At 40.0% G+C, this 22,800-nt stretch overlaps 1 protein-coding gene and 1 pseudogene across 2 annotated transcripts; one reads left to right on the top strand and one right to left on the bottom strand.

Annotated features, from left to right (window-relative positions):
- Positions 1 to 782: 782 nt before the first annotated feature.
- On the top strand, positions 783 to 11,213 carry LOC306995667 (myosin heavy chain, fast skeletal muscle-like). Its single transcript, XM_079607460.1, has 41 exons — positions 783 to 814; positions 1,059 to 1,098; positions 1,301 to 1,522; positions 1,612 to 1,755; positions 1,838 to 1,994; positions 2,099 to 2,126; positions 2,234 to 2,345; positions 2,488 to 2,580; positions 2,713 to 2,776; positions 2,870 to 2,968; positions 3,040 to 3,143; positions 3,226 to 3,364; positions 3,488 to 3,606; positions 3,698 to 3,847; positions 3,940 to 4,110; positions 4,202 to 4,502; positions 4,614 to 4,684; positions 4,839 to 4,926; positions 5,045 to 5,162; positions 5,257 to 5,380; positions 5,481 to 5,617; positions 5,715 to 5,970; positions 6,064 to 6,306; positions 6,415 to 6,591; positions 6,671 to 6,816; positions 6,900 to 6,990; positions 7,075 to 7,464; positions 7,555 to 7,681; positions 8,010 to 8,128; positions 8,215 to 8,411; positions 8,495 to 8,678; positions 8,789 to 8,954; positions 9,066 to 9,190; positions 9,295 to 9,603; positions 9,723 to 9,926; positions 10,012 to 10,137; positions 10,228 to 10,398; positions 10,545 to 10,649; positions 10,731 to 10,826; positions 10,904 to 11,035; positions 11,128 to 11,213. Exons 3-41 carry the CDS (start codon positions 1,316 to 1,318, stop codon positions 11,146 to 11,148), a joined length of 5,811 nt encoding a protein of 1,936 aa, XP_079463586.1. The 5' UTR covers positions 783 to 814; positions 1,059 to 1,098; positions 1,301 to 1,315; the 3' UTR covers positions 11,149 to 11,213.
- Positions 10,924 to 22,152, bottom strand: LOC306995612 (annotated as a pseudogene). The gene is made up of 22 exons (XR_013800678.1): positions 22,003 to 22,152; positions 21,748 to 21,918; positions 21,359 to 21,659; positions 21,198 to 21,260; positions 20,913 to 21,107; positions 20,715 to 20,828; positions 20,461 to 20,597; positions 20,096 to 20,355; positions 19,803 to 19,870; positions 19,142 to 19,451; positions 18,911 to 19,053; positions 18,736 to 18,826; positions 18,375 to 18,649; positions 17,973 to 18,169; positions 17,706 to 17,889; positions 16,514 to 16,679; positions 16,304 to 16,428; positions 15,888 to 16,189; positions 15,253 to 15,768; positions 15,045 to 15,167; positions 14,786 to 14,964; positions 10,924 to 11,027 (listed from the first exon to the last, which is right to left on the bottom strand). The product of XR_013800678.1 is annotated as an uncharacterized misc_RNA (transcript).
- Between the last annotated feature and the right edge of the window lie 648 nt (positions 22,153 to 22,800).

Here is a 22,800-nt window from a genome sequence, read left to right as displayed (position 1 = left end):
AAAGCTAAAAAAACCCCATAAATGACATCAATGACATTAATACATCTACCATAATTGTTATCACATGATACTGTAAATTATTTAATATAATAATGTTTAACACTAATAGCTAGTAAAAGTGATAGTGGTTTAATAACCTTTTTTTTTTTTTTGCATTCCATTGTTAAATACATTATATACAAAATGTATTAAACTTTTTAGCTCTTGAAATAGTTGAAAAATAATATGTATTTATTAATAATTTTTATAAAAAGCATTTTACACCATACATAAAGGATCTTCACACATAGACCAATGTCGATGAAGCAACACATAACTAGAATACATGCCAAAAATGTTATGGTCCAGCAAGCCTAAAAAAAGACTCAACGTGTTACCTCTGTGCTTCGTGTGTCATATGTGCCAAACAGGTTCTATACATTTTTTTTAAGGCCTCTGTGTACAATCTCTAAAAACAATATGTACGTATGGCTTCATAAATTGTTACTCGAAGATACAAATGTGTACACTACAGACAACAGCTGTTGATACTTATTCTGCTAGAGGTTAGTGAAATAATTTTCTTTAAAGAATTCTAAAAACAAATTAGCAACATATCCTAAAGGGGTTATTTATTTACACCTTTACTGGTTCCATTTTCACAAGCACCAAATGGTTTATATGATCGATTCCTTAACTTAGACTGACTCAAATAGCCATATTTGGTGTTAGCCATATTTAACTTTTGCATTGCTGGCACAGCAAATGCAGTATAAAAACCAGTGGCAGGGGGGGAGACCTTTGCATTCAGAGACCAGCCAAGTTTCCGTTTGAGGTGAGATGGTCATTCATTTCTTTGCATGGAATATGCAGTGGTTAGATTAGGTTAGAGAACCATGGCATGTCTTTCTGTAGAATATTACTGTAGACATTTTGCATAAAAAACTATTCAGACAAAAAAGATTTTTAGATTTTCAAGTTGAACGTAATTAAAATGAAAATATTTAAGACATATGTTGCTAATAGTTTATAATAAGTCTTTAATCACAGCTTTCATTTTCAATATCTTCATATTACAGTGTGCAGGGAATTCATCATTACTTGTGGAAGATTGGAAAGGTAATTGATGTTTATATCTGTAAATACGAGACTAGCTCAACCATTCAAAATAGTTAAAAAAACAGATCTGTTCAGAAATCAAGGATAAAAAGGATATTGTTTTTGGATTCACTGTAGGTAACCGTAATTTTAGGGATTATAGAAAAAAAAAAGCCACATTAATGTTATAAGAGTAATTTTTCTTTTGATCTTTAAATTCCAGAATTAAGCCGCCACCATGAGTACGGACGCAGAGATGGCCATTTATGGCAAGGCTGCCATTTACCTTCGTAAGCCTGAGAAGGAGAGAATTGAGGCTCAGAGCAAACCATTTGATGCCAAGTCTGCCTGCTATGTGGCTGATGTCAAAGAGTTGTACCTCAAGGGAACAATCAAGAGCAAAGAGGGTGGCAAAGCCACAGTTATTTTGCTTGACACTAAGGAGGTACATTTTAAAAGATGCTCATAATGCACAATGTTCTACATATTTTTTTATTTTTTTTAAATCTATTATCTGATTGATCACATTTATAGGAGAAAACAGTAAAGGAAGAAGATGTCTACCCAATGAATCCTCCCAAGTATGACAAGATTGAGGACATGGCCATGATGACCCATCTCAATGAAGCCTCTGTGCTGTATAACCTCAAAGAGCGTTATGCTGCATGGATGATCTACGTAAGTTCTGAAAACAACAAACACAATAATTTAAGTTATTTTTGTCTGTGTTATTGCAATCTGACTTCTCTGCTCATTTCAGACCTACTCTGGACTCTTCTGCGCAACTGTGAACCCCTACAAGTGGCTCCCAGTGTATGATGCAGAAGTGGTGTCTGCCTACAGAGGCAAAAAGCGTATGGAGGCCCCACCCCACATCTTCTCTGTCTCTGACAACGCCTATCAGTTCATGCTGACTGGTAAGATCTGATTTAGGAGATCTGAATTAAATTTAAGTTGAAATTCACATTCATAGTTTTTTATAAAACAATTGCTAAAACATTATTACCCTTTCATTTTACAGACAGAGAGAACCAGTCTGTCCTGATTACGTATGTATCAAGCCTTCAATTAGAGTCGTTGAGAACAGTTAAAATTTCCTCTTGTGAAACTTCCACATGTCTTATCATCTTCTGTCTTCTAATCTCTTATAAACCAGCGGAGAATCTGGTGCTGGAAAGACTGTGAACACCAAACGTGTCATCCAGTACTTTGCCACAGTTGCAGTGGCAGGTGGTGACAAGAAGAAAGATAGTTCTAGCAAATTCCAGGTATGAGATATAAAACTACATAGCCTACATATTATTTTGAATGATGTTGATTTACACTCATCTCACATGATATGTGAATTTTGTAAAATTCCTATAAATATTGTTTAGTAATTAAATAGAAAAAACTCTTCAAACATCACAGGGCTCTCTTGAGGACCAGATTATTGCTGCCAACCCTCTGCTTGAGGCTTATGGTAATGCCAAGACTGTGAGAAATGACAACTCCTCCCGTTTTGTAAGTTCACTTCTTTTTATTTACATGTAGTTCAATTAGTCAGTTGTGTTGGATTTTTCTATGTATATATTTTGTTTTGTTATTATTATCATCATTAATAATAGTAATATTTTGTTATTTTGTTTTAAACAGGGTAAATTCATCAGAATTCACTTCGGCACATCTGGAAAACTGGCTAGTGCTGACATTGAGACATGTATGTGGACACAATTTCATTGATCCATCCTGAACATTTGTTTTTGTCTGTCACTCTTCAGATGATTGTGACTCAAGTACATTCTCTCAACAGATCTGCTGGAGAAGTCTAGAGTGTCATTCCAGCTTCCAGATGAGAGAGGCTACCACATCTTCTACCAGATGATGACCAACCATAAGCCTGAGATTGTTGGTAGGTGCACATATTTCATTAAATGTTTCTGATTGTAAGATGCTCTTTCATAAATGCTGTGTATTTTACAGAAATGACGCTCATCACCACCAACCCCTATGACTTTCCCATGTGCAGTCAGGGTCAGATCACAGTGGCCAGCATTGATGACAAAGAGGAGCTGGATGCTACCGATGTGAGTCATTGATGTTTGAATATTGACATATTCTGTATAAATATGGCAAATCATAGATTTTTTTCTTCTCTGTGATTTACAGAGTGCTATTGACATTCTGGGCTTTACTAATGAAGAGAAAATGGGCATCTACAAGTTCACTGGAGCTGTGCTTCATCATGGCAACATGAAGTTCAAGCAGAAGCAGCGTGAGGAGCAGGCTGAGCCTGATGGCACAGAGGGTGAGACTACATTGTACTAATGTGTGTCATAGCATGCATTGCTTTGAATGGAGAGATCCTTATTTCTATTTTCAAACAGAAAGCTGAGGTTTTAGTTTTCAAGGCAACTTTTTTTAATTGCAGAGGCTGACAAAATCGCCTACCTTCTGGGTTTGAACTCTGCTGATATGCTGAAGGCTTTGTGCTACCCCAGAGTCAAGGTCGGAAATGAGTTTGTGACCAAAGGCCAGACCGTGCCACAGGTATAGTAACATTTCCAGCATGCCATATGTTTAACCTAAAATTCTGGTTAATTATTGCAGAAGTAAAATATCCACTCAATTCTACTTACAGGTGTACAACTCTGTTAGTGCCTTGGCCAAATCTATCTATGAGAGGATGTTCTTGTGGATGGTCATTCGTATCAACCAGATGTTGGACACAAAACAACAAAGAAACTTCTTCATTGGTGTACTGGATATTGCTGGCTTTGAAATCTTTGATGTAAGAATGATTCTTTTATCTCTTTTTTAATGGCACATTGAGTGATATATTCATATTCAGAAGTCAGTAAATGGTTATGTTTCTTCCTCCAGTTCAACAGCATGGAGCAGCTCTGTATCAACTTCACCAATGAGAAACTGCAACAGTTTTTCAACCACCACATGTTTGTGCTGGAGCAAGAGGAGTACAAGAAGGAGGGCATTATTTGGGAGTTCATTGACTTCGGCATGGACTTGGCTGCTTGCATTGAGCTCATTGAGAAGGTTTTTACTGGTTTATGAACTCACTCGTTTCCAATTTCTATGCTTGAAATCTTAAAATAGTAATAATTAAACAACATTCTTTTATAAACAGCCCATGGGTATCTTCTCCATCCTTGAAGAGGAGTGCATGTTCCCCAAGGCTTCAGATACTTCCTTCAAGAACAAGCTGTATGATCAGCATCTTGGCAAGAACAATGCTTTCCAGAAACCAAAGCCTGCCAAAGGCAAGGCTGAAGCCCACTTCTCCCTGGTTCATTACGCTGGAACTGTGGACTACAACATTTCTGGCTGGTTGGACAAGAACAAGGATCCACTGAATGAGTCTGTTCTGCAGCTGTACCAGAAGTCTTCTGTCAAACTGCTGGCTACTCTCTACCCACCTGTTGTTGAGGGTAAAAAACTGAATTGTTAACATAATCATGTACATCATTTTAGCCAAACTTTGATTCAGGGTCTTTTCTTGTTATTACTTTATGTGTTCTTTTGTCTCTTTATCTGAATAGAGACTGGTGGTGCCAAGAAGGGAGCCAAGAAGAAGGGTGGCTCCATGCAGACTGTATCTTCTCAGTTCAGAGTATGTGTTTGTTTGAGAGCAAATGTGAATAATGATGCAATTGAAAGGACTTAAGAAGCAGTGACTGTACATAACCTTGCTTGAGTCTAGATCAGAGAAATCAGCAACTGAGAGAATGTGAGTAAGAATGCTAAATCTTTTCATGATTAAACAGGAGAACTTGGGCAAGCTCATGACAAACTTGAGGAGCACCCACCCTCACTTTGTGCGTTGTCTGATTCCCAATGAGTCCAAGACTCCAGGTAAAGTAATAAAGGGCTTACAGATATTCTCACATTAAGACAATATTTAATGTTAATGTATGTAATAAAAATAATAATATTAATTTACCAAGTTTATTATGTAAACTGTTTGTTATAGGTCTCATGGAGAACTTCCTGGTTATCCACCAGCTGAGGTGTAACGGTGTATTGGAGGGTATCAGAATCTGCAGAAAGGGTTTCCCCAGCAGAATCCTCTATGGTGACTTCAAACAGAGGTATATATGACACCACATGAAAATACCATTTCCTGTGGAAGACTCTTTATTAGAAGATATGAAGCATTTTGATAAATCTTCCCATCTTCCATAGATACAAGGTACTTAATGCCAGTGTTATCCCAGAGGGACAGTTTATTGATAACAAAAAGGCCAGTGAGAAACTCCTGGGATCCATCGACGTTGATCATGACGAGTACAGATTTGGAACCACAAAGGTTAATATTCAGCTTTACAACTTTCAAAGATTTAGTGATCATGGTCATTTAGCTTATACAGGTAAATCATATTTTGATTTACTGTTTTACATGAATTTAGGTGTTCTTCAAAGCTGGTCTTCTGGGTACTCTTGAGGAGATGCGTGATGAGAAACTGGCTACTCTGGTCACAATGACTCAGGCTCTCTGCCGTGGTTACCTGATGAGGAGGGAGTTTGTGAAGATGATGGAAAGGAGGTGAGTATTGTATTAATAAAGGTGATATCAACAATATATGTACAAACGGTAAACAATGACACTGGTTATGTAATTTAATGATAAATTATTATAACAGGGAGTCCATTTACACCATCCAATACAACATCCGCTCATTCATGAATGTCAAACACTGGCCATGGATGAAGGTTTATTACAAGATTAAGCCTCTGCTGAAGAGTGCCGAGACTGAGAAGGAGCTGGCTACAATGAAAGAGGACTATACAAAATGCAAAGAGGCGTTGGTTAAGGCTGAAGCCAAAAAGAAGGAGCTTGAAGAGAAGATGGTAGCACTGTTACAAGAGAAAAATGATCTGCAGCTGCAAGTAGCATCTGTGAGTATTTTTTTTATAATTAACTGAATACTGGCTCCATTAAAAATGAACAATGGTTGTTTTCAATGAAATAGCAATCTAATTTACTAACAGGAATCTGAGGGTCTCTCAGATGCTGAGGAGAGGTGTGAGGGTCTGATCAAAAGCAAAATCCAGCTTGAAGCTAAACTCAAGGAGACAACTGAGAGACTGGAGGATGAGGAAGAAATCAATGCTGAACTGACAGCCAAGAAGAGGAAACTGGAGGATGAGTGCTCTGAGCTGAAGAAAGACATTGATGACCTGGAGCTCACTTTGGCTAAAGTGGAGAAGGAGAAACATGCCACTGAGAATAAGGTTGGAGATTGAGTTGGTTTAAGATGAGATTTAATATCTTTCTTATATGTTGATATAAAAATAATAATTGTAAAATATAAGCTTATTTGAAACAAAAAAATCACACAGGTCAAAAACTTGACTGAGGAAATGGCAGCTCAGGATGAGAGCATTGCCAAGCTTACGAAGGAGAAGAAAGCCCTCCAAGAGTCACATCAGCAGACACTGGATGATCTTCAGGCCGAGGAGGACAAAGTCAACAGCCTGACCAAATCCAAGACAAAGCTTGAGCAGCAAGTTGATGATGTGAGTTGATTATGCAAACATGTTATTAATTAACTGTGTTTTCTGCTGTGAACATATTTTATATATCATTGTCCTGTAGCTTGAGGGTTCCCTTGAACAAGAGAAGAAGCTCCGCATGGACCTGGAGAGAGCCAAGAGAAAGCTTGAAGGAGACCTGAAATTAGCTCAAGAGTCCATCATGGACCTGGAGAATGACAAGCAGCAATCTGACGAGAAGCTGAAGAAGTAGGAATTCTTTGAAACTTTTATAAAAAATAATGGTTTTCATTTATTTCAGATCATTCATTGTTTTCTCATTTTACACACAGAAAAGATTTTGAAACAAGTCAGCTGCTCAGCAAGATAGAAGATGAACAATCTCTGGGTGCTCAACTCCAGAAGAAGATCAAGGAGCTTCAGGTATTTTGAGATACATTTTTTTCAAACATTACGATCATTATGATCAGATCTCTAAGAATCTAATTAACTATTTTTCCATCATAGGCTCGCATTGAGGAACTGGAGGAAGAGATCGAGGCTGAGCGCGCTGCTCGTGCCAAGGTTGAGAAGCAGAGAGCTGATCTCTCCAGGGAACTTGAGGAGATCAGTGAGAGGCTTGAGGAGGCTGGAGGAGCCACTTCTGCTCAGATCGAGATGAATAAGAAGCGTGAAGCTGAATTCCAGAAGCTGCGTCGTGATCTTGAAGAGTCCACCCTCCAGCATGAAGCTACTGCTGCTGCCCTCCGCAAGAAGCAGGCAGACAGTGTGGCCGAGCTGGGAGAGCAGATCGACAACCTGCAGCGTGTCAAGCAGAAGCTTGAGAAAGAGAAGAGCGAATTCAAAATGGAGATTGATGATCTTTCCAGCAACATGGAAGCTGTTGCCAAAGCAAAGGTTTGAGAATGGTTTCTAAAAAAAAAAAAAAAAAGGAAATATAACAAATGTGGGTAAGATTTTTAAGAATCAAATGAAATGTGTTTACAGGGTAATCTTGAGAAGATGTGCCGCACACTTGAGGACCAACTTAGTGAAATTAAGTCCAAGAATGACGAGAACCTTCGCCAGTTAAATGACCTCAGTGCTCAAAGAGCAAGACTTCAAACTGAAAATGGTAAATAATGGCACAATATCTCAAAAATATCAAACAAAATAATTTGATTTTCTCCACTAACAAAGATATCATCATCCATGTAACATATTCACACAACCTTTGAACCAGAATCAAACCCGTGCTCAAAGGCACCTCAGTCATTTCCTGCTGGTATTGAGAATCAAACCCGTGACCTTTGGGTCAAAAGTCAGAATCTCTGACTATTAGGTCACAACTGCATCATATGATGATGTAATACATTTTTCCAGCCTAATTGTGTAGCAAATGCTTTTCTCATATTATTAAATGGTTTATTTTGAATTGAGCTGACATAGTAAAATGTTAACAGGTGAGTTTGGCCGTCAGCTGGAGGAGAAGGAGGCTCTGGTTTCTCAGCTCACCAGAGGCAAACAAGCTTTCACTCAGCAAATTGAGGAGCTTAAGAGGCATATTGAAGAGGAGGTTAAGGTAATACAGTATAATCAATACATGCACATACTTGTCAATTATTTTACTGTAGAGAAAAGCTAATATTATGTGACTTTGTCTCCTAGGCTAAGAACGCACTGGCCCATGCTGTGCAATCAGCCCGTCATGACTGTGACCTGCTCCGTGAGCAGTTTGAGGAAGAGCAGGAGGCAAAGGCTGAGCTGCAGCGGGGAATGTCAAAGGCCAACAGTGAGGTTGCTCAGTGGAGAACCAAATATGAAACTGATGCCATCCAGCGCACAGAGGAGCTTGAAGAGTCCAAGTATGTCTATTATTGTATAATATTCCCAATTCTTACAGCTATTTTATAGATTGGAATTCAAAATAATGTGTATTACTTAACAGAAAGAAGCTGGCCCAGCGTCTGCAAGAGGCAGAGGAACAAATTGAGGCCGTAAACTCCAAATGTGCATCTCTGGAGAAGACCAAACAGAGACTCCAGGGTGAGGTGGAGGACCTCATGATTGATGTGGAGAGAGCCAATGGTTTGGCTGCCAACCTTGACAAGAAACAGAGGAACTTTGACAAGGTAACAAATGTTGTCTTTCTGTGATAGGATATTAACTTCTAAAAGTAGTCTGGGCTTGTTCAGCATGCTACAAGTTAAATTAACCTGATCCTGAAATTTTTCCACCAAAGGTCCTGGCAGAATGGAAGCAGAAATATGAGGAAGGTCAGGCAGAGCTGGAAGGTGCTCAGAAAGAGGCTCGTTCACTCAGCACTGAACTGTTCAAGATGAAGAACTCCTATGAGGAGAGCCTGGATCAGCTGGAGACCCTCAAGAGAGAGAACAAGAATTTGCAGCGTAAGAATGAAACAGTTAATTTAGAAAATACTTAAATGTTCTAATTCTAAATGAGCTTTAAAAAGTAAACATGTGATTATGATTACAGATATTATTTTTTTCTTTCTATAGAGGAGATTTCAGATCTGACGGAGCAGATAGGTGAGACTGGAAAGAGCATCCATGAGCTGGAAAAGGCCAAGAAGACAGTAGAGACTGAGAAGGCAGAGATTCAGACCGCCCTGGAGGAGGCTGAAGTGAGTATCTGAAGATCAATATGGAATTCTTTCTAGAACCATCATACTGTGTTGTTAATTAATAATTTTGTTCTGATATTTAAATGTTACTTTATTTGTCATAGGGTACACTGGAGCATGAGGAGTCCAAGATTCTTCGTGTCCAGCTTGAGCTAAACCAGATCAAGGGAGAGGTTGACAGGAAGCTTGCAGAGAAGGATGAGGAGATGGAGCAGATCAAGAGGAACAGCCAGAGAGTCATTGAATCCATGCAGGGCACTCTGGACTCTGAAGTAAGGAGCAGGAATGATGCCCTGAGAATCAAGAAGAAGATGGAGGGAGACCTTAATGAGATGGAGATTCAGCTGAGCCACGCCAATCGCCAGGCTGCTGAGGCCCAGAAACAGCTCAGGAACGTTCAGGGACAACTCAAGGTATTTAACTTCTGTCCGACTTTGGGATGTATTAATATGTTTGTATAATCTAACTTTTGTTAGGTTATGGTCACCAGAAAGCACATTAAAGCTTATTCTAAAGCTATTGTTATGTTCAGGATGCCCAACTGCACCTTGATGATGCCCAGAGAGGACAGGAAGACATGAAGGAGCAGGTTGCCATGGTGGAGCGCAGAAACACTCTGATGCAGTCTGAGATTGAGGAGCTGAGAGCTGCTCTGGAGCAGACAGAGAGAAGCCGCAAAGTGGCTGAACAAGAGCTGGTGGATATTAGTGAGCGTGTTGGGCTGCTGCACTCTCAGGTAAGGGCATTTTGGTTTTACAATGAAAGTAAGGAAATTGAGAGCATCAGTTAAATTGTTCAAACTGTTGCTTTCCATTTTGTAGAACACAAGTCTTCTGAACACCAAGAAGAAGCTTGAGGCTGACCTTGTTCAGGTCCAGAGTGAAGTTGATGACACTGTACAGGAAGCCAGAAATGCAGAGGAGAAAGCCAAGAAGGCCATCACTGATGTGAGCAACAGTACCTGGCAAATGTTTCAAAAGACACTTGTGTACTTGAAAAAAATGTGGATCTAATGACTTTCTGTATTAATGCAAAAGGCTGCAATGATGGCAGAAGAGCTGAAGAAGGAGCAGGACACCAGTTCTCACCTTGAGAGGATGAAGAAGAATCTGGAGGTCACAGTGAAGGACCTGCAGCATCGTCTGGATGAGGCTGAGAATCTGGCCATGAAGGGAGGAAAGAAACAACTCCAGAAATTGGAGTCAAGAGTAAGATTGCCTTTTTTCTGATGTTAATAGTTATGATCTGAAAGGTATAAATTGTGTAATACTTTAATATTCTGGAAAATTTTGGATAGTCTAAACATGTTTTCATCGACTGAAATAATTTAAATATTATCTCTTACTAACTATAGGTCCGTGAGCTTGAGGCTGAAGTTGAGGCAGAGCAGAGACGTGGAGCTGATGCTGTTAAAGGTGTCCGCAAATATGAGAGGAGAGTCAAGGAGCTCACCTACCAGGTACAAAAAATGTGTAGTAAAATTCAGGTCACTATAATCTGAGTTCTATGTTCTAGTCTGATCCTTGTTCATTATCTGCAGACTGAGGAGGATAAGAAGAACCTCAACAGACTGCAGGATCTGGTTGACAAGCTTCAGCTGAAGGTCAAGGCTTACAAGAGACAGGCTGAAGAAGCTGTGAGTATCTCAGTTGAGAACTATAAACACCATGTGAACATGTTAAGTTCCTGATATTATCATATGTGACTTTGCAGGATGAACAAGCAAACACTCACCTGTCCAAGTTGAGGAAGGTGCAGCATGAGCTTGAGGAGGCTGAGGAGCGTGCTGACATTGCTGAGTCTCAGGTCAACAAGCTCAGAGTCAAGAGCCGTGATTCTGGAAAGGTAATTAATTTTTCTAAAGCATGTATTTTCAAACTTAACATGTATTCTCATTTATTCTAATCATGTCTTTTTTCACTCTCTATTTTTTCAAGGGCAAAGAGGTAGCTGAGTGAAATAGTAACATACCATGTACACATCTCTGAAACTGAAACGAATAAACTTTGTAATTTAGCAGCTTACTTTTTGTCGTTTTTCTTGATTTACACTCACTCACTCACTCACTCACTCACTCACTCACTCACTCACTCACTCACTCACTCACTCACTCACTCACTCACTCACTCACTCACTCACTCACTCATTCACTCACTCCAGAGTAAAGAGGCAGCAGAGTGAAAAGCTTCACATTCACTGTCACAAGCTCTCATTTGTCTCTGAAAAGGTGCAATTGCTCAATAAAACATTATATTCATTAACCTCTATTTTATTTCCATTGCCTTTTTGTCATTCTCTTCTCCATACATCCTGATGGATTTTTTCATGTGTATGACATTTATTTTCATATACATCAATCTCCTCAAATGAGACCTAATTATAGCTGAAACAGAGAATTTTAATATAACAATGAGCTTTTAACCGGTATAACTACTATTTACAACTAATCAACCTCCACTAATTAAATACTTAAGTAAATTATTCCGAATAATTATTCTGAATAATAACACAACCAAGGGATTTTTAAATAAAAAAATGATGGATAAACATGACAAATTGAATAAACAGGCAATAAAAATACAACTTGAATTATTTATTACCACTGATTTGCACAGTTTTGCGGTGGACATCCCCCTTTGCATTTTAGTTAGTAAACAAACACCTTTGGGCTATAAATACTAACAATATGTTCTGTTCAATTATGCATTTCTATTGTGAATTACTTTAAATTGTATAAGCTCACAAATTTAGACTGATATTAAACTCTTCTTGCTCCCCTGGTTTATATTTTTTCCCCATCCGTGAAACCTTGCAGTTATAACATTCTAGAATCTAGGTCAAATATTGTGATCTTTCTTTTATAAATAAACAGAGAAAAAGTAAAAAAAAAAAAAAGCTTTTTTAAAGCTGCTTTTTAAGGTACATTGAAGTCTAAAAATAAAATGTGCAGTTTACATTTACGCTTTTTTTAAAAGCAACTTACATTGCAAGTCAAGTTACACATTTTCATTTTTATCAATTATTGCTTTCCCTGGGAATAGAACCCATGATCTTGGCATTTCAAACACCAACGCTCTACTGTTTGAGCTACAAGAAAGCTTTACTTTGATAGTTCAGATAACTCCACATCCACAACATGTAAAAACTTGTACAGGCAAATTAAAAATTATGAGACTCCAAATTAATTATTAAACTAAAAATTATGTATGAGTTTAATTAGTACGACCAAAGACTTGTCACTTTGGGCCAATATGAGTCAGTTTATTTCATGATAATGATATATATATATATATATATATAAGGGATGTAATGGTTCACAAATTTCACGGTTCGGTTTGATACAACACAATGGTGTCACGGTTCGGTACGTTTTCGATACAGCAACATAAATGCCAGAGAAATTTCCTTGATTTAAAAAAATATATTATTTATTAAAACTAACATCATAAAGTATGATCTTTTGTTTTACTTTGAGCAATTATGACGCTATACCTGACCCATCTTTTGTGGTGTCTTAGACAGCATATAAAACAAAAACAGCTCCTTATAAAAAAAATAAATGTAATATTGTAGTAGTGTCACGGTGTGGTGCAGGCAGAAGAGGAGTCCAAAGTTCCAATGCGAACGTTTTACTAACAAATATTAATCTTATAGGGGCGGGCGGATAGGCAGGCAGATAGGCAGGCAGGCAGGCGGTGTTTAAGTAGCGGTGTTTGGCTTCATTAGTAAGTTTGTCAGTATACGGTATAGCCAACTTTTTTTTTATCACGGTCCATAACTCTTTCTCGGTGCCGGTGGAGACCAGACGGCTACGCTATTACCTTATTCCAAACCGCCCTTTGTGTTGCCTCTAAAATGATCGCCGTAACCCACAATGCACCGTTCCATAACATCTACGCCCGAGCTCTATAGGCTTTAGCATCAATTTTGATGAAATTATTCTCTAATCGGTTGCATATTATGTCATGGATATATCTTGAATGCATACTGCAGTCCCTTTTGTCTTGCTCTCTCAGATATTTCACCTGTTTGCCAAAAATTACTAATTATCTCCTTGGGAATGTCTGACTAGCGAAGAGTCAATTAGAAAAGAAACTCCACTTTTAAGTTTGACCATATATTCGTTTTTGGTCCAAATTCCTTTTGAATGGGAGTGCTAGGGGCACTACAATGAGAGCATATTTTTAGAACACTAAGGAGGCTCGAAACAACATGAAACTGTGCTTGAAGTATTACCAGGGGCTCTACACATGAACTCGAGCATTGACAACATTGTGTACACACAGTTTGCTAAAGAGAAAGGTTGGAGGTTGAGATGTGGAGAAGGAAATATTAGAGGAACTCTGGGAAAGGATCCTCAACAGTGCACACAGATCATCTATATGTGCCAGACAATCACTTATTCAGTGCAAAGTAGTGCACCAAGTTTATTATACAAAAGCTAGATTTGCAAAGATGTATAAAGGTGTTTCTCCAGCATGTGACAGATGCTGTCAAACTCCAGCAAACCTGATTCATATGTTTTGGCTTTGTCCTTCATTATAATTATTGGACCAATATTTTTTAAACTTTGTCATTTATTGCAGGGGTAAGAATTAAACCAAATTTTCTCGCTGCTTTGTTCAGAATTTGCCCCTCAGTACCATCCGTGTCAACTCTTAAACAAGGTGCAACTGCCTTTGTCACTCTGCTGGCTAGACAAATATTGTTCAATTTGATGTCCAAAATGCCCCTTACATAGTCTCATTGGCTATCAGATGTTCTTTATTTTAAGTTAGAAAATATAAACATTTTCCCTCAAGAAGTGTTCAAATAAGTTTTGGAAGTTGTGGTGTCCACTCCTTCAGTATAAAGAGAGTAATTTCTTAACCAGTCCTAATTAGGAAAGTTGGGCATGAAAGAGTACGATTTGGTTTCTGATGGTTGTATTACAAATGTCATAAACAGCTTGAACAACTGACTTTTTATTCTGACTGTGGTTTGTTTGTTTAAGATGTTTTTTCTTTTCTGTTGTTGTTGTTGTTGTTGATGATTAATATTGGTAAACACTGTGTTTACCTTTTTGTCACTGTTTATACTCTTATTTGTGTTTATAATCAATAAAAAAACCTGGGAGCTACAACAAAAACAAAAAACAAAAACAAAAAAAAAAACAGGTGGTGTGCCAAAGTTGTAGGCTGGATAGTTGTGGGTGCAGCTGCGATTTCACATGTAGGTGAATTTATGTCTAAACTTCTTTGAAGCCCTGACTCTGCCCCGGTACGGTTTGTGTCAAGCCATTCGCATGTCTGGTTGTTTGATGAGAAAGAGATGAAATGTATTTGCAATAAACGCGTTAAGAATCCGTTTTTTTTTTTAATCGATTTATTCTAAATATTTGACAAATGCATATGAATGACTCAATGGATATAGTCAGACATGGTCATACCACGTCTCTGCTCTGCTTCAACTTCAGCCTCAAGCTCACGGACCTTTGATAGCACATAAGAATTCTCAGACAAGTACAAGTGTAGTCAGTGACTGTTAGCTACTTTGGGAACCTGAGATAATGCTTTAATTTAAAAATGATTGCTGTGATCCCTTAAAAGTTCTCACCCTGCTCTCCAACTTCTGAAGTTGTTTCTTTCCTCCCTTCATGGCCAGATTCTCAGCCTCATCCAGACGGTGCTGCAGGTCCATCACTGTGACCTCCAGATTCTTCTTCATCCTCTCAAGGTGAGAACTGGTGTCCTGCTCCTTCTTCAGCTCTTCTGCCATCATAGCAGCCTTTTGCACTATTACAGAAAGTCATTAGATCCACATTTTTCAAGTACAGAAATGTCTTTTGAAACATTTGGCAGTTACTGTTGCTCACATCAGTGATGGCCTTCTAGGCTTTCTCCTCTGCATTTCTGGCTTCCTGTACAGTGTCATCAACTTCACTCTGGACCTGAAGGTCAGCCTCAAGCTTCTTCTTGGTGTTCAGAAGACTTGTGTTCTACAAAATGGAAAGCAACAATTTGAACAATTTAACTGATACTCTCAATATCCTTACTTTCATTGTAAAACCAAAATGCCCTTACCTGATAGTGCAGCAGCCCAACACGCTCAGTAATATCCACCAGCTCTTGTTCAGCCACTTTGCGGCCTCTCTCTGTCTGCTCCAGAGCAGCTCTCAGCTCCTCAATCTCAGACTGCATATGTTACAGTGTTGGGTTTTGTGTCTTGTCTTGTCATGATCAGCGGTTCCCTGTCTGTCTATTAGTCATCCCATGTGTTTCCCATTAACCACGCCCCCAAAACCATCGTTTACCCCTGCATTTAAGCCCGGTGTTTCAGCCCTGTCTTGGTTCTTGTTTGACTGTTTACGTATCTAGAGTAATGCTGTCGTTCGGTTGGTCTGTTCCTGTGTCCTAGTTTGTTCAAGTTTAGTATCTAATTAATAAAGTGTGCTGCAACTGGATCTTGTTTCATCTGTGCTTCAACCAACATACACCTCAATGTAACAGCATCAGAGTGTTTCTGCACTCCACCATGGCCACCTGCTCCTTCTTGTCTTCCTGTCCTCTCTGGGCATCATCAATGTGCAGTTGGGCATCCTGAACATAACAATAGCTTTACAATTTTTTTCAATGTGCTTTCTGTTGGCTAATACTTAACACAGGTAAGATTAAACAAACATACTAATGCATCCCAAAGTCAAACAGAAGTCACATACCTTGAGTTGTCCCTGAATTATCTTGAGCGGTTTCTGTGCCTCAGCAGCCTGGCGATTGGCGTGGCTCAACTGAATCTCCATCTCATTAAGGTCTCCCTCCATCTTCTTCTTGATTCTCAGGGCATTATTCCTACTCCTGACTTCAGATTGGCCTGCATGGATTCAATGATTATCTGGCTGTTCCTCTTGATCTGCTCCATCTCCTCATCCTTCTCTGCAAGCTTACTGTCAATCTCACTTTTGACCTGGTTTAGCTCAAGCTGGCCACAGAGAATTTTGGACTCCTCATGCTCCAGGGTGCCCTATGAAATATAAAAACATGTAATTTCAGAATTAAAATAACATTTAACACAGTAAAATGGTTTGAGCAAGAACTACATTTTAATCAGATTCCATATTGATCTTCAGATACTCACTTCAGCCTCTTCTAGGGTGGTCTGAATCTCTGACTTCTCAGTCTCCACTGTCTTCTTGGCCTTTTCCAGTTCATGGATGCTCTTACCAGTCTCACCTAACTGATCTGTCAGATCTGAAATCTCCTCTACAAGTTATAAAGAAAAAAATATCAACATAAATATTTTGTGAAAATCACTACAGATTTAAAACTGTAAAACGCTGAATCTTACACTGCAGATTTTTGTTCTCTCTCTTGAGGGTCTCCAGCTGATCCAGGCTCTCCTCATAGGAGTTCTTCATCTTGAACAGTTCAGTGCTGAGTGAACGAGCCTCTTTCTGAGCACCTTCCAGCTCTGCCTGACCTTCCTCATATTTTTGCTTCCAGTCTGCCAGGACCTTTGGTCCAGATTGTGGCGAGGGGGGCGTGGTTTTGCGGAGTCTGTAGTGGGAGAGAGAGGACGGAACAGAGCGGGGAGTAACCCCTAATTTCTACCAACTGCGGAACGGCTGCGGATCCGCTCCGGAACGGCGGCGGAGTCAATAGGTTTCCATTAAAGTCAATGTGTGTATTTTCACTGACTGCGGAACGGCTGCGTTCCGACTCCGGCGATCCGCAGCCCTCCGGAGCAGATACGCAGAGCTTCTATTTTTGCCAGATGCCGGAGAGCTCCGCAGCACTACAGGGCAGAGTGCGCAAGACAGGAAGTCAAGCAAAAAACAGAACAAACCAAAACAAAATAAAAGATCCGTTTAATTTTCAAAATAAAATACACCGTGATCATGGCGGATCATATTTCCCCACACTACACCTTGAAAACATCATAATGGGCGGAGACAGGCCTGATGAATATTTTTTTCAGACGCCTGTTTTAACATATCGCGTGATCACACGTGAATTAGCGAGATCTTGTGGGTCCTCGGCCGCAGCCGTTCCACAACAAATCCGGACCTGGTGGGTATTGAAGGACAGCGGAGCACGGAGCTGACACGCAGCCGAGCCGATCCGCAGCCGTTCCGCAGTTGGTGGAAATCCGGGGTAAGTAGGTCAAGTGCAGATGACGAACACCTGTGTCTGATTGCAGTAATTGGCATGGACAGACCGAATATAAACCGGAGTGAGAGAGAGAAGGACTGGGACCTCGTGGACTGTTGCCTGCTGAAGAGATCACCGACTGAATATTCGGAATTATTGTTTGTTTTGAGGCTGTGCTTGTGCACGGTGAATGCGCAGCGTGCGCACCCTTTTCTTTTGCTATTTTGTTAATAAAACGAGAGTCCCAGTTCAGCCGACCCCTGTCTTCTTCCTTCCTTACTATTTATAATTGAACCTCATCACACAGATATTTTAGGGATAGGTTTTATATGTAACATGTTGAACAAAGCCCATTCTGGCCACACTTTTCAAAGGGAAATTGATTGTACCTTGTCAAAGTTTATCTGCTTCTTGTCAAGGTTAGCAGCCAAACCATTGGCTCTCTCCACATCAATCATGAGGTCCTCAGCCTCACCCTGGAGTCTCTGTTTGGTCTTCTCCAGAGATGCACATTTAGAGTTCACTGCCTCAACTTGTTCCTCTGCCTCTTGCAGACGCTGAGCTACCTTCTTTCTGTTATATATTTTGTAACATTTAGTCAGAAGATGCATGCAATTGCACACATTATTAACACATATCACTTTTGATGTTCATACTTGGACTCTTCAAGCTCCTCCGTGCGCTGGATGGCATCAGTTTCATATTTGGTTCTCCACTGAGCAACCTCACTGTTGGCCTTTGACATTCCCCGCTGCAGCTCAGCCTTTGCCTCCTGCTCTTCCTCAAACTGCTCACGGAGCAGGTCACAGTCATGACGGGCTGATTGCACAGCATGGGCCAGTGCATTCTTAGCCTAAAGGACAAAGTCACATAATATTTACATTAATTCATTTAGCAGACACTTTTATCCAAAGTGACTTACTAATGAGCAATACAAAATGTGATATTAGCTTTATTGTATTACATTAGCTTTGTTGTATATTGTTGTATTACGTTTTTTGCATTATATTAGCTTTGTTGTGTTGTAAGTAGAAATTGTTTTCATTATGCTATATTACCTTAACCTCCTCTTCAATATGCCTCTTAAGCTCCTCGATTTGCTGAGTGAAAGTTTGCCTCTGGTGAGCTGAGAAACCAGAGCCTCCTTGTCCAGCTGGAATTCAGCTTCACGCTTCTTATTCATCTCGATCTGAGCAGAAGTGGCTCCTCCAGCCTCCTCAAGCCTCTCACTGATCTCCTCAAGTTCCCTGGAGAGATCAGCTCTCTGCTTCTCAACCTTGGCACGAGCAGCGCGCTCAGCTTCAATCTCCTCCTCAAGTTCTTCAATGCGAGCCTTTGGTGGAAAGTAGTCAATTAAAGTTTTAGTTATCTGTATTTGATCATAATACTCATCATTTTTGAAAACAAAAAACAAAAAACCTGAAGCTCCTTGATCTTCTTTTGGAGATGAGCACCCAGAGATTGTTCATCTTCTATCTTGCTAAGCAGCTGGCTTGTTTCAAAGTCTTTCCTGTGAGTGTTCAACAATAAATGGTTTGCAAAACAAAAACAAAACCTAACAATAATGTTTTCAAAGATTTTATGCTTCAATTACTTTATTTTCTCCTCTGATTGCTGCTTATCATTCTCCAGGTCCATGATGGACTCTTGAGCTAATTTCAGGTCTCCTTCAAGCTTTCTCTTGGCTCTCTCCATGCCCACGTGGAGCTTCTTCTCTTGTTCAAGGGAACCCTCAAGCTACAGGACAATGATAAATAAAATAAGTTCACAGCACAAAACAAAGCTAATTTGATGAATTAATAAAATGTTTACATAATTAACTCACATCATCAACTTGCTGCTCATGCTTTGTCTTGGATTTGGTCAGGGTGTTGACTTTGTCCTCCTCTGCCTGAAGATCATCCAGTGTCTGCTGATGTGACTCTTGGAGGGCTTTCTTCTCCTTCGTAAGCTTGGCAATACTCTCCTCCTGAGCTGCCATTTCCTCTGTCAAGTTCTTGACCTGTGTGATATGCATTGATTTCTTCCTCATCCTCCAGTCTCTCAGTTGTCTCCTTGAGTTTAGCTTCAAGCTGGATTTTGCTTTTGATCAGACCTTCACACCTCTCCTCAGCATCTGAGAGATTATCAGATTCCTGTTAAGAAAATAGTTTGCTATATCATTGGAAACCACATTGCTCAATTTTAAGTGTCAGACTGCAACTCATACTGTGTTTGAAGAAAGTCTTCCGTGTTAAATTTAGGGCAAGTTAACGCGACAATAATGCTTGGACAGTTAAAAACAAATAGCGATGTTAATGTAGGGGGCGAGGTTTTGCGGAGTCTGAAGTGGGAGAGAGAGGACGGAACAGAGCGGGGAGTAGCCCCTAATTTCTACCAACTGCGGAACGGCTGCGGATCCGCTCCGGAACGGCGGTGGAGTCAATAGGTTTCCATTAAAGTCAATGTGTGTATTTTCACTGACTGCGGAACGGCTGCGTTCCGACTCCGGCGATCTGCAGCCCTCCGGAGCAGATACGCAGAGCTTCTATTTTTGCCGGAGTGCTCCGCAGCACTACAGGGCAGAGTGCGCAAGACAGGAAGTCAAAGCAAAAAACAGAACAAACCAAAACAAAATAAAAGATCCGTTTAATTTTCAAAATAAAATACACCGTGATCATGGCGGTTCATATTTCCCTACACTACACATTGAAAACATCATAATGGGTGGAGACAGGCCTGTTGAATATTTTTTTCAGACACCTGTTTTAACATATCGCGCGATCACACGTGAATTAGCGAGATCTTGTGGGTCCTTGGCCGCAGCCGTTCCGCAACAAATCCGGACCTGGTGGGTATTGAAGGACAGCGGAGCACGGAGCCGACACGCAGCGGAGATTTTCTTTGCATTTGACAAAGTCCTCTTTCATGGTTGAGAGCTCTTTCTCAGTTTCGGCACTCTTCAGTAGAGGCTTAATCTTGTAGTAAACCTTCATCCATGGCCAGTGTTTGACATTCATGAATGAGCTGATGTTGTATTGGATGGTGTAAATGGACTCCCTGTAAATAATTTATCATTAAATGCCATAATCATTAAAATTATTAAAATTATAATTTGTTTGCACAGTTATTGGTGATATCATCTTTACTCATGACAATACTCACCTCCTTTCCATCATCTTCATAAACTCCCTCCTCATCAGGTAACCACGGCAGAGAGTCTTAGTCATTGTGACCAGAGTAGCCAGTTTCTCATCACGCATTTCCTCAAGAGTACCCAGAAGACCAGCTTTGAAGAACACCTGAATTTAAGTAAAACAGCAAATCTAAAAATATTGGTTTAACCTGTATAAGCTAAATGACCATGATCACCGAATCTTTAAAATTTGTAAAATTGAACCTAAAATCTAAATATGAACCTTTGTGGTTCCAAATCTGTACTCGTCATGATTAACGTCGATGGATCCCAGGAGTTTCTCACTGGCCTTCAGAACTGTCCTTCTGTGATAGCACTGGCATTCAGCACCTTGTATCTGTGGAAAATGTATAAAATTACTGCATGTCTTTTAATTAGGAGCCTCCTACAGAAAATTGTGTTTTTATGTGGTCCCATTTACCTCTGCTTGAAGTCACCATAGAGGATTTTGCTGGGGAAGCCCTTTCTAAATTAAGTTCATCATATAAATTGAGTGCCAGAATATCTGTAAACCTTTTAATACTTTACCTGGAGTCTTGGACTCATTGGGAATCAGGCAACGCACAAAGTGCAGGTGAGTGCTCCTCAAGGTGGTCATGAGTTTGCCCAAGTTTTCCTGTGGAGAATAGAAAAGGGTTGCCATGCTTTGTATTTCTTTTTTTCTTCAAATACAGAAATATTGTTTTGAGGTCATCTCTATACATACCCTGAACTGGGAGGACAGTCTGCATGGAACCACCCTTCTTCTTGCCTCCTTTTTTACCAGCCTCTATTGAGATAAAGATACAAAATAACATGTATAAATGCAACAAAAGAAAGAAAGTGCAAAACTGAATCAAAGTTTGGTTGAATAGATGTTTTCTTTACCCTCAACAACAGGTGGGTAGAGAGTAGCCAGCAGTTTGACAGAATACTTATGGTACAGCTGCAGAACAGACTCATTCAATGGATCCTTGTTCTTGTCCAACCAGCCAGTGATGTTGTAGTCCACAGTTCCAGCGTAGTGAACCAGGGAGAAGTGGGCTTCAGCCTTGCCTTTGGCTGGCTTTGGTTTCTGGAAAGCATTGTTCTTGCCAAGATACTGATCATACAGCTTGTTCTTGAAGGAAGCATCTGAAGCCTTGGGGAACATGCACGCCTCTTCAAGGATGGAGAAGATACCCATGGGCTGTAAAATAATGTTGTTTAATTATTAAAATTTTAAGATTTCAAGCATAGAAATTGGAAATGAATGAAGTTCATAAACCAGTAAAAACCTTCTCAATGAGCTCAATGCAAGCAGCCAAGTCCATGCCGAAGTCAATGAACTCCCAAATAATGCCCTCCTTCTTGTAATCCTCTTGCTCCAGCACAAACATGTGGTGGTTGAAAAACTGTTGCAGTTTCTCATGGGTGAAGTTGATACACAGCTGCTCCATGCTGTTATACTGGAGGAAGAAACAGAACCATTTACTGACTTCTGAATATCACTCAATGTGCCATTAAAAAAGAGATAAAAGAATCATTCTTACATCAAAGATCTCAAAGCCAGCAATATCCAGCACGCCAATATAGACATTTCTTTGTTGTTTTGTGTCCAACATCTGGTTGATACGAATGACCATCCACAAGAACATCCTCTCATAGATAGATTTGGCCAAGGCGCTAACAGAGTTGTACACCTGTAGGTAGAATCGAGTGGATATTTTATTCTGCTTCTGCAATAATTGCAATTGCAATTCTGCCAGAATTTTAGGTTAAACACATGGCATGCTGGAAATGTTACTATACCTGTGGCACGGTCTGGCCTTTGGTCACAAACTAATTTCCGACCTCGGCTCTGGGGAAGCATAAAGCCTTCAGCATATCAGCAGAGTTCAAACCCAGAAGGTAGGCGATTTTGTCAGCCTGTGCAATTAAAAAAGTTGACTTGAAAACTAAAACCAGGCCCAGGAGCATCTTTTCCCTCCGCAATTTCCACCTTTTCCAAACTTCTCCGTTCCTCCTCCAGCCCCAGGGCCGAGCCAAGCGTGAGACTGCCTTCGCTAATGGTTTCGGTCCTGGCCCAGCTTTTTCTTAACACTGCCCCACAAGAAAAAACGCTGTTCTCTTTATACTCCGCAACACTGATGTCCATCCCACCAAACGCTACAGCCTTGGAACCAACCACAGAAGCTAACAACATCAGAACACAGATCCTCTCTGGTGCAGACATTAATTTATCTTCCCTGCTATCTTTACTTCCTCAATCCACTTCAGATCGCCAAATAGAAGTAGGCGATTTTTCAGTTACTTAAAAAAATTCCGCCAACAATACATCCCGCCTCCTT

This window comes from Phoxinus phoxinus (genome assembly GCF_949152265.1).
Source record: "Phoxinus phoxinus genome assembly, chromosome: 3".
NCBI lineage: Eukaryota > Metazoa > Chordata > Actinopteri > Cypriniformes > Leuciscidae > Phoxinus > Phoxinus phoxinus.
The sequence above is the reverse complement of the archived record's forward strand: the minus strand, read 5'-3'. Positions and strand labels throughout refer to the sequence as shown.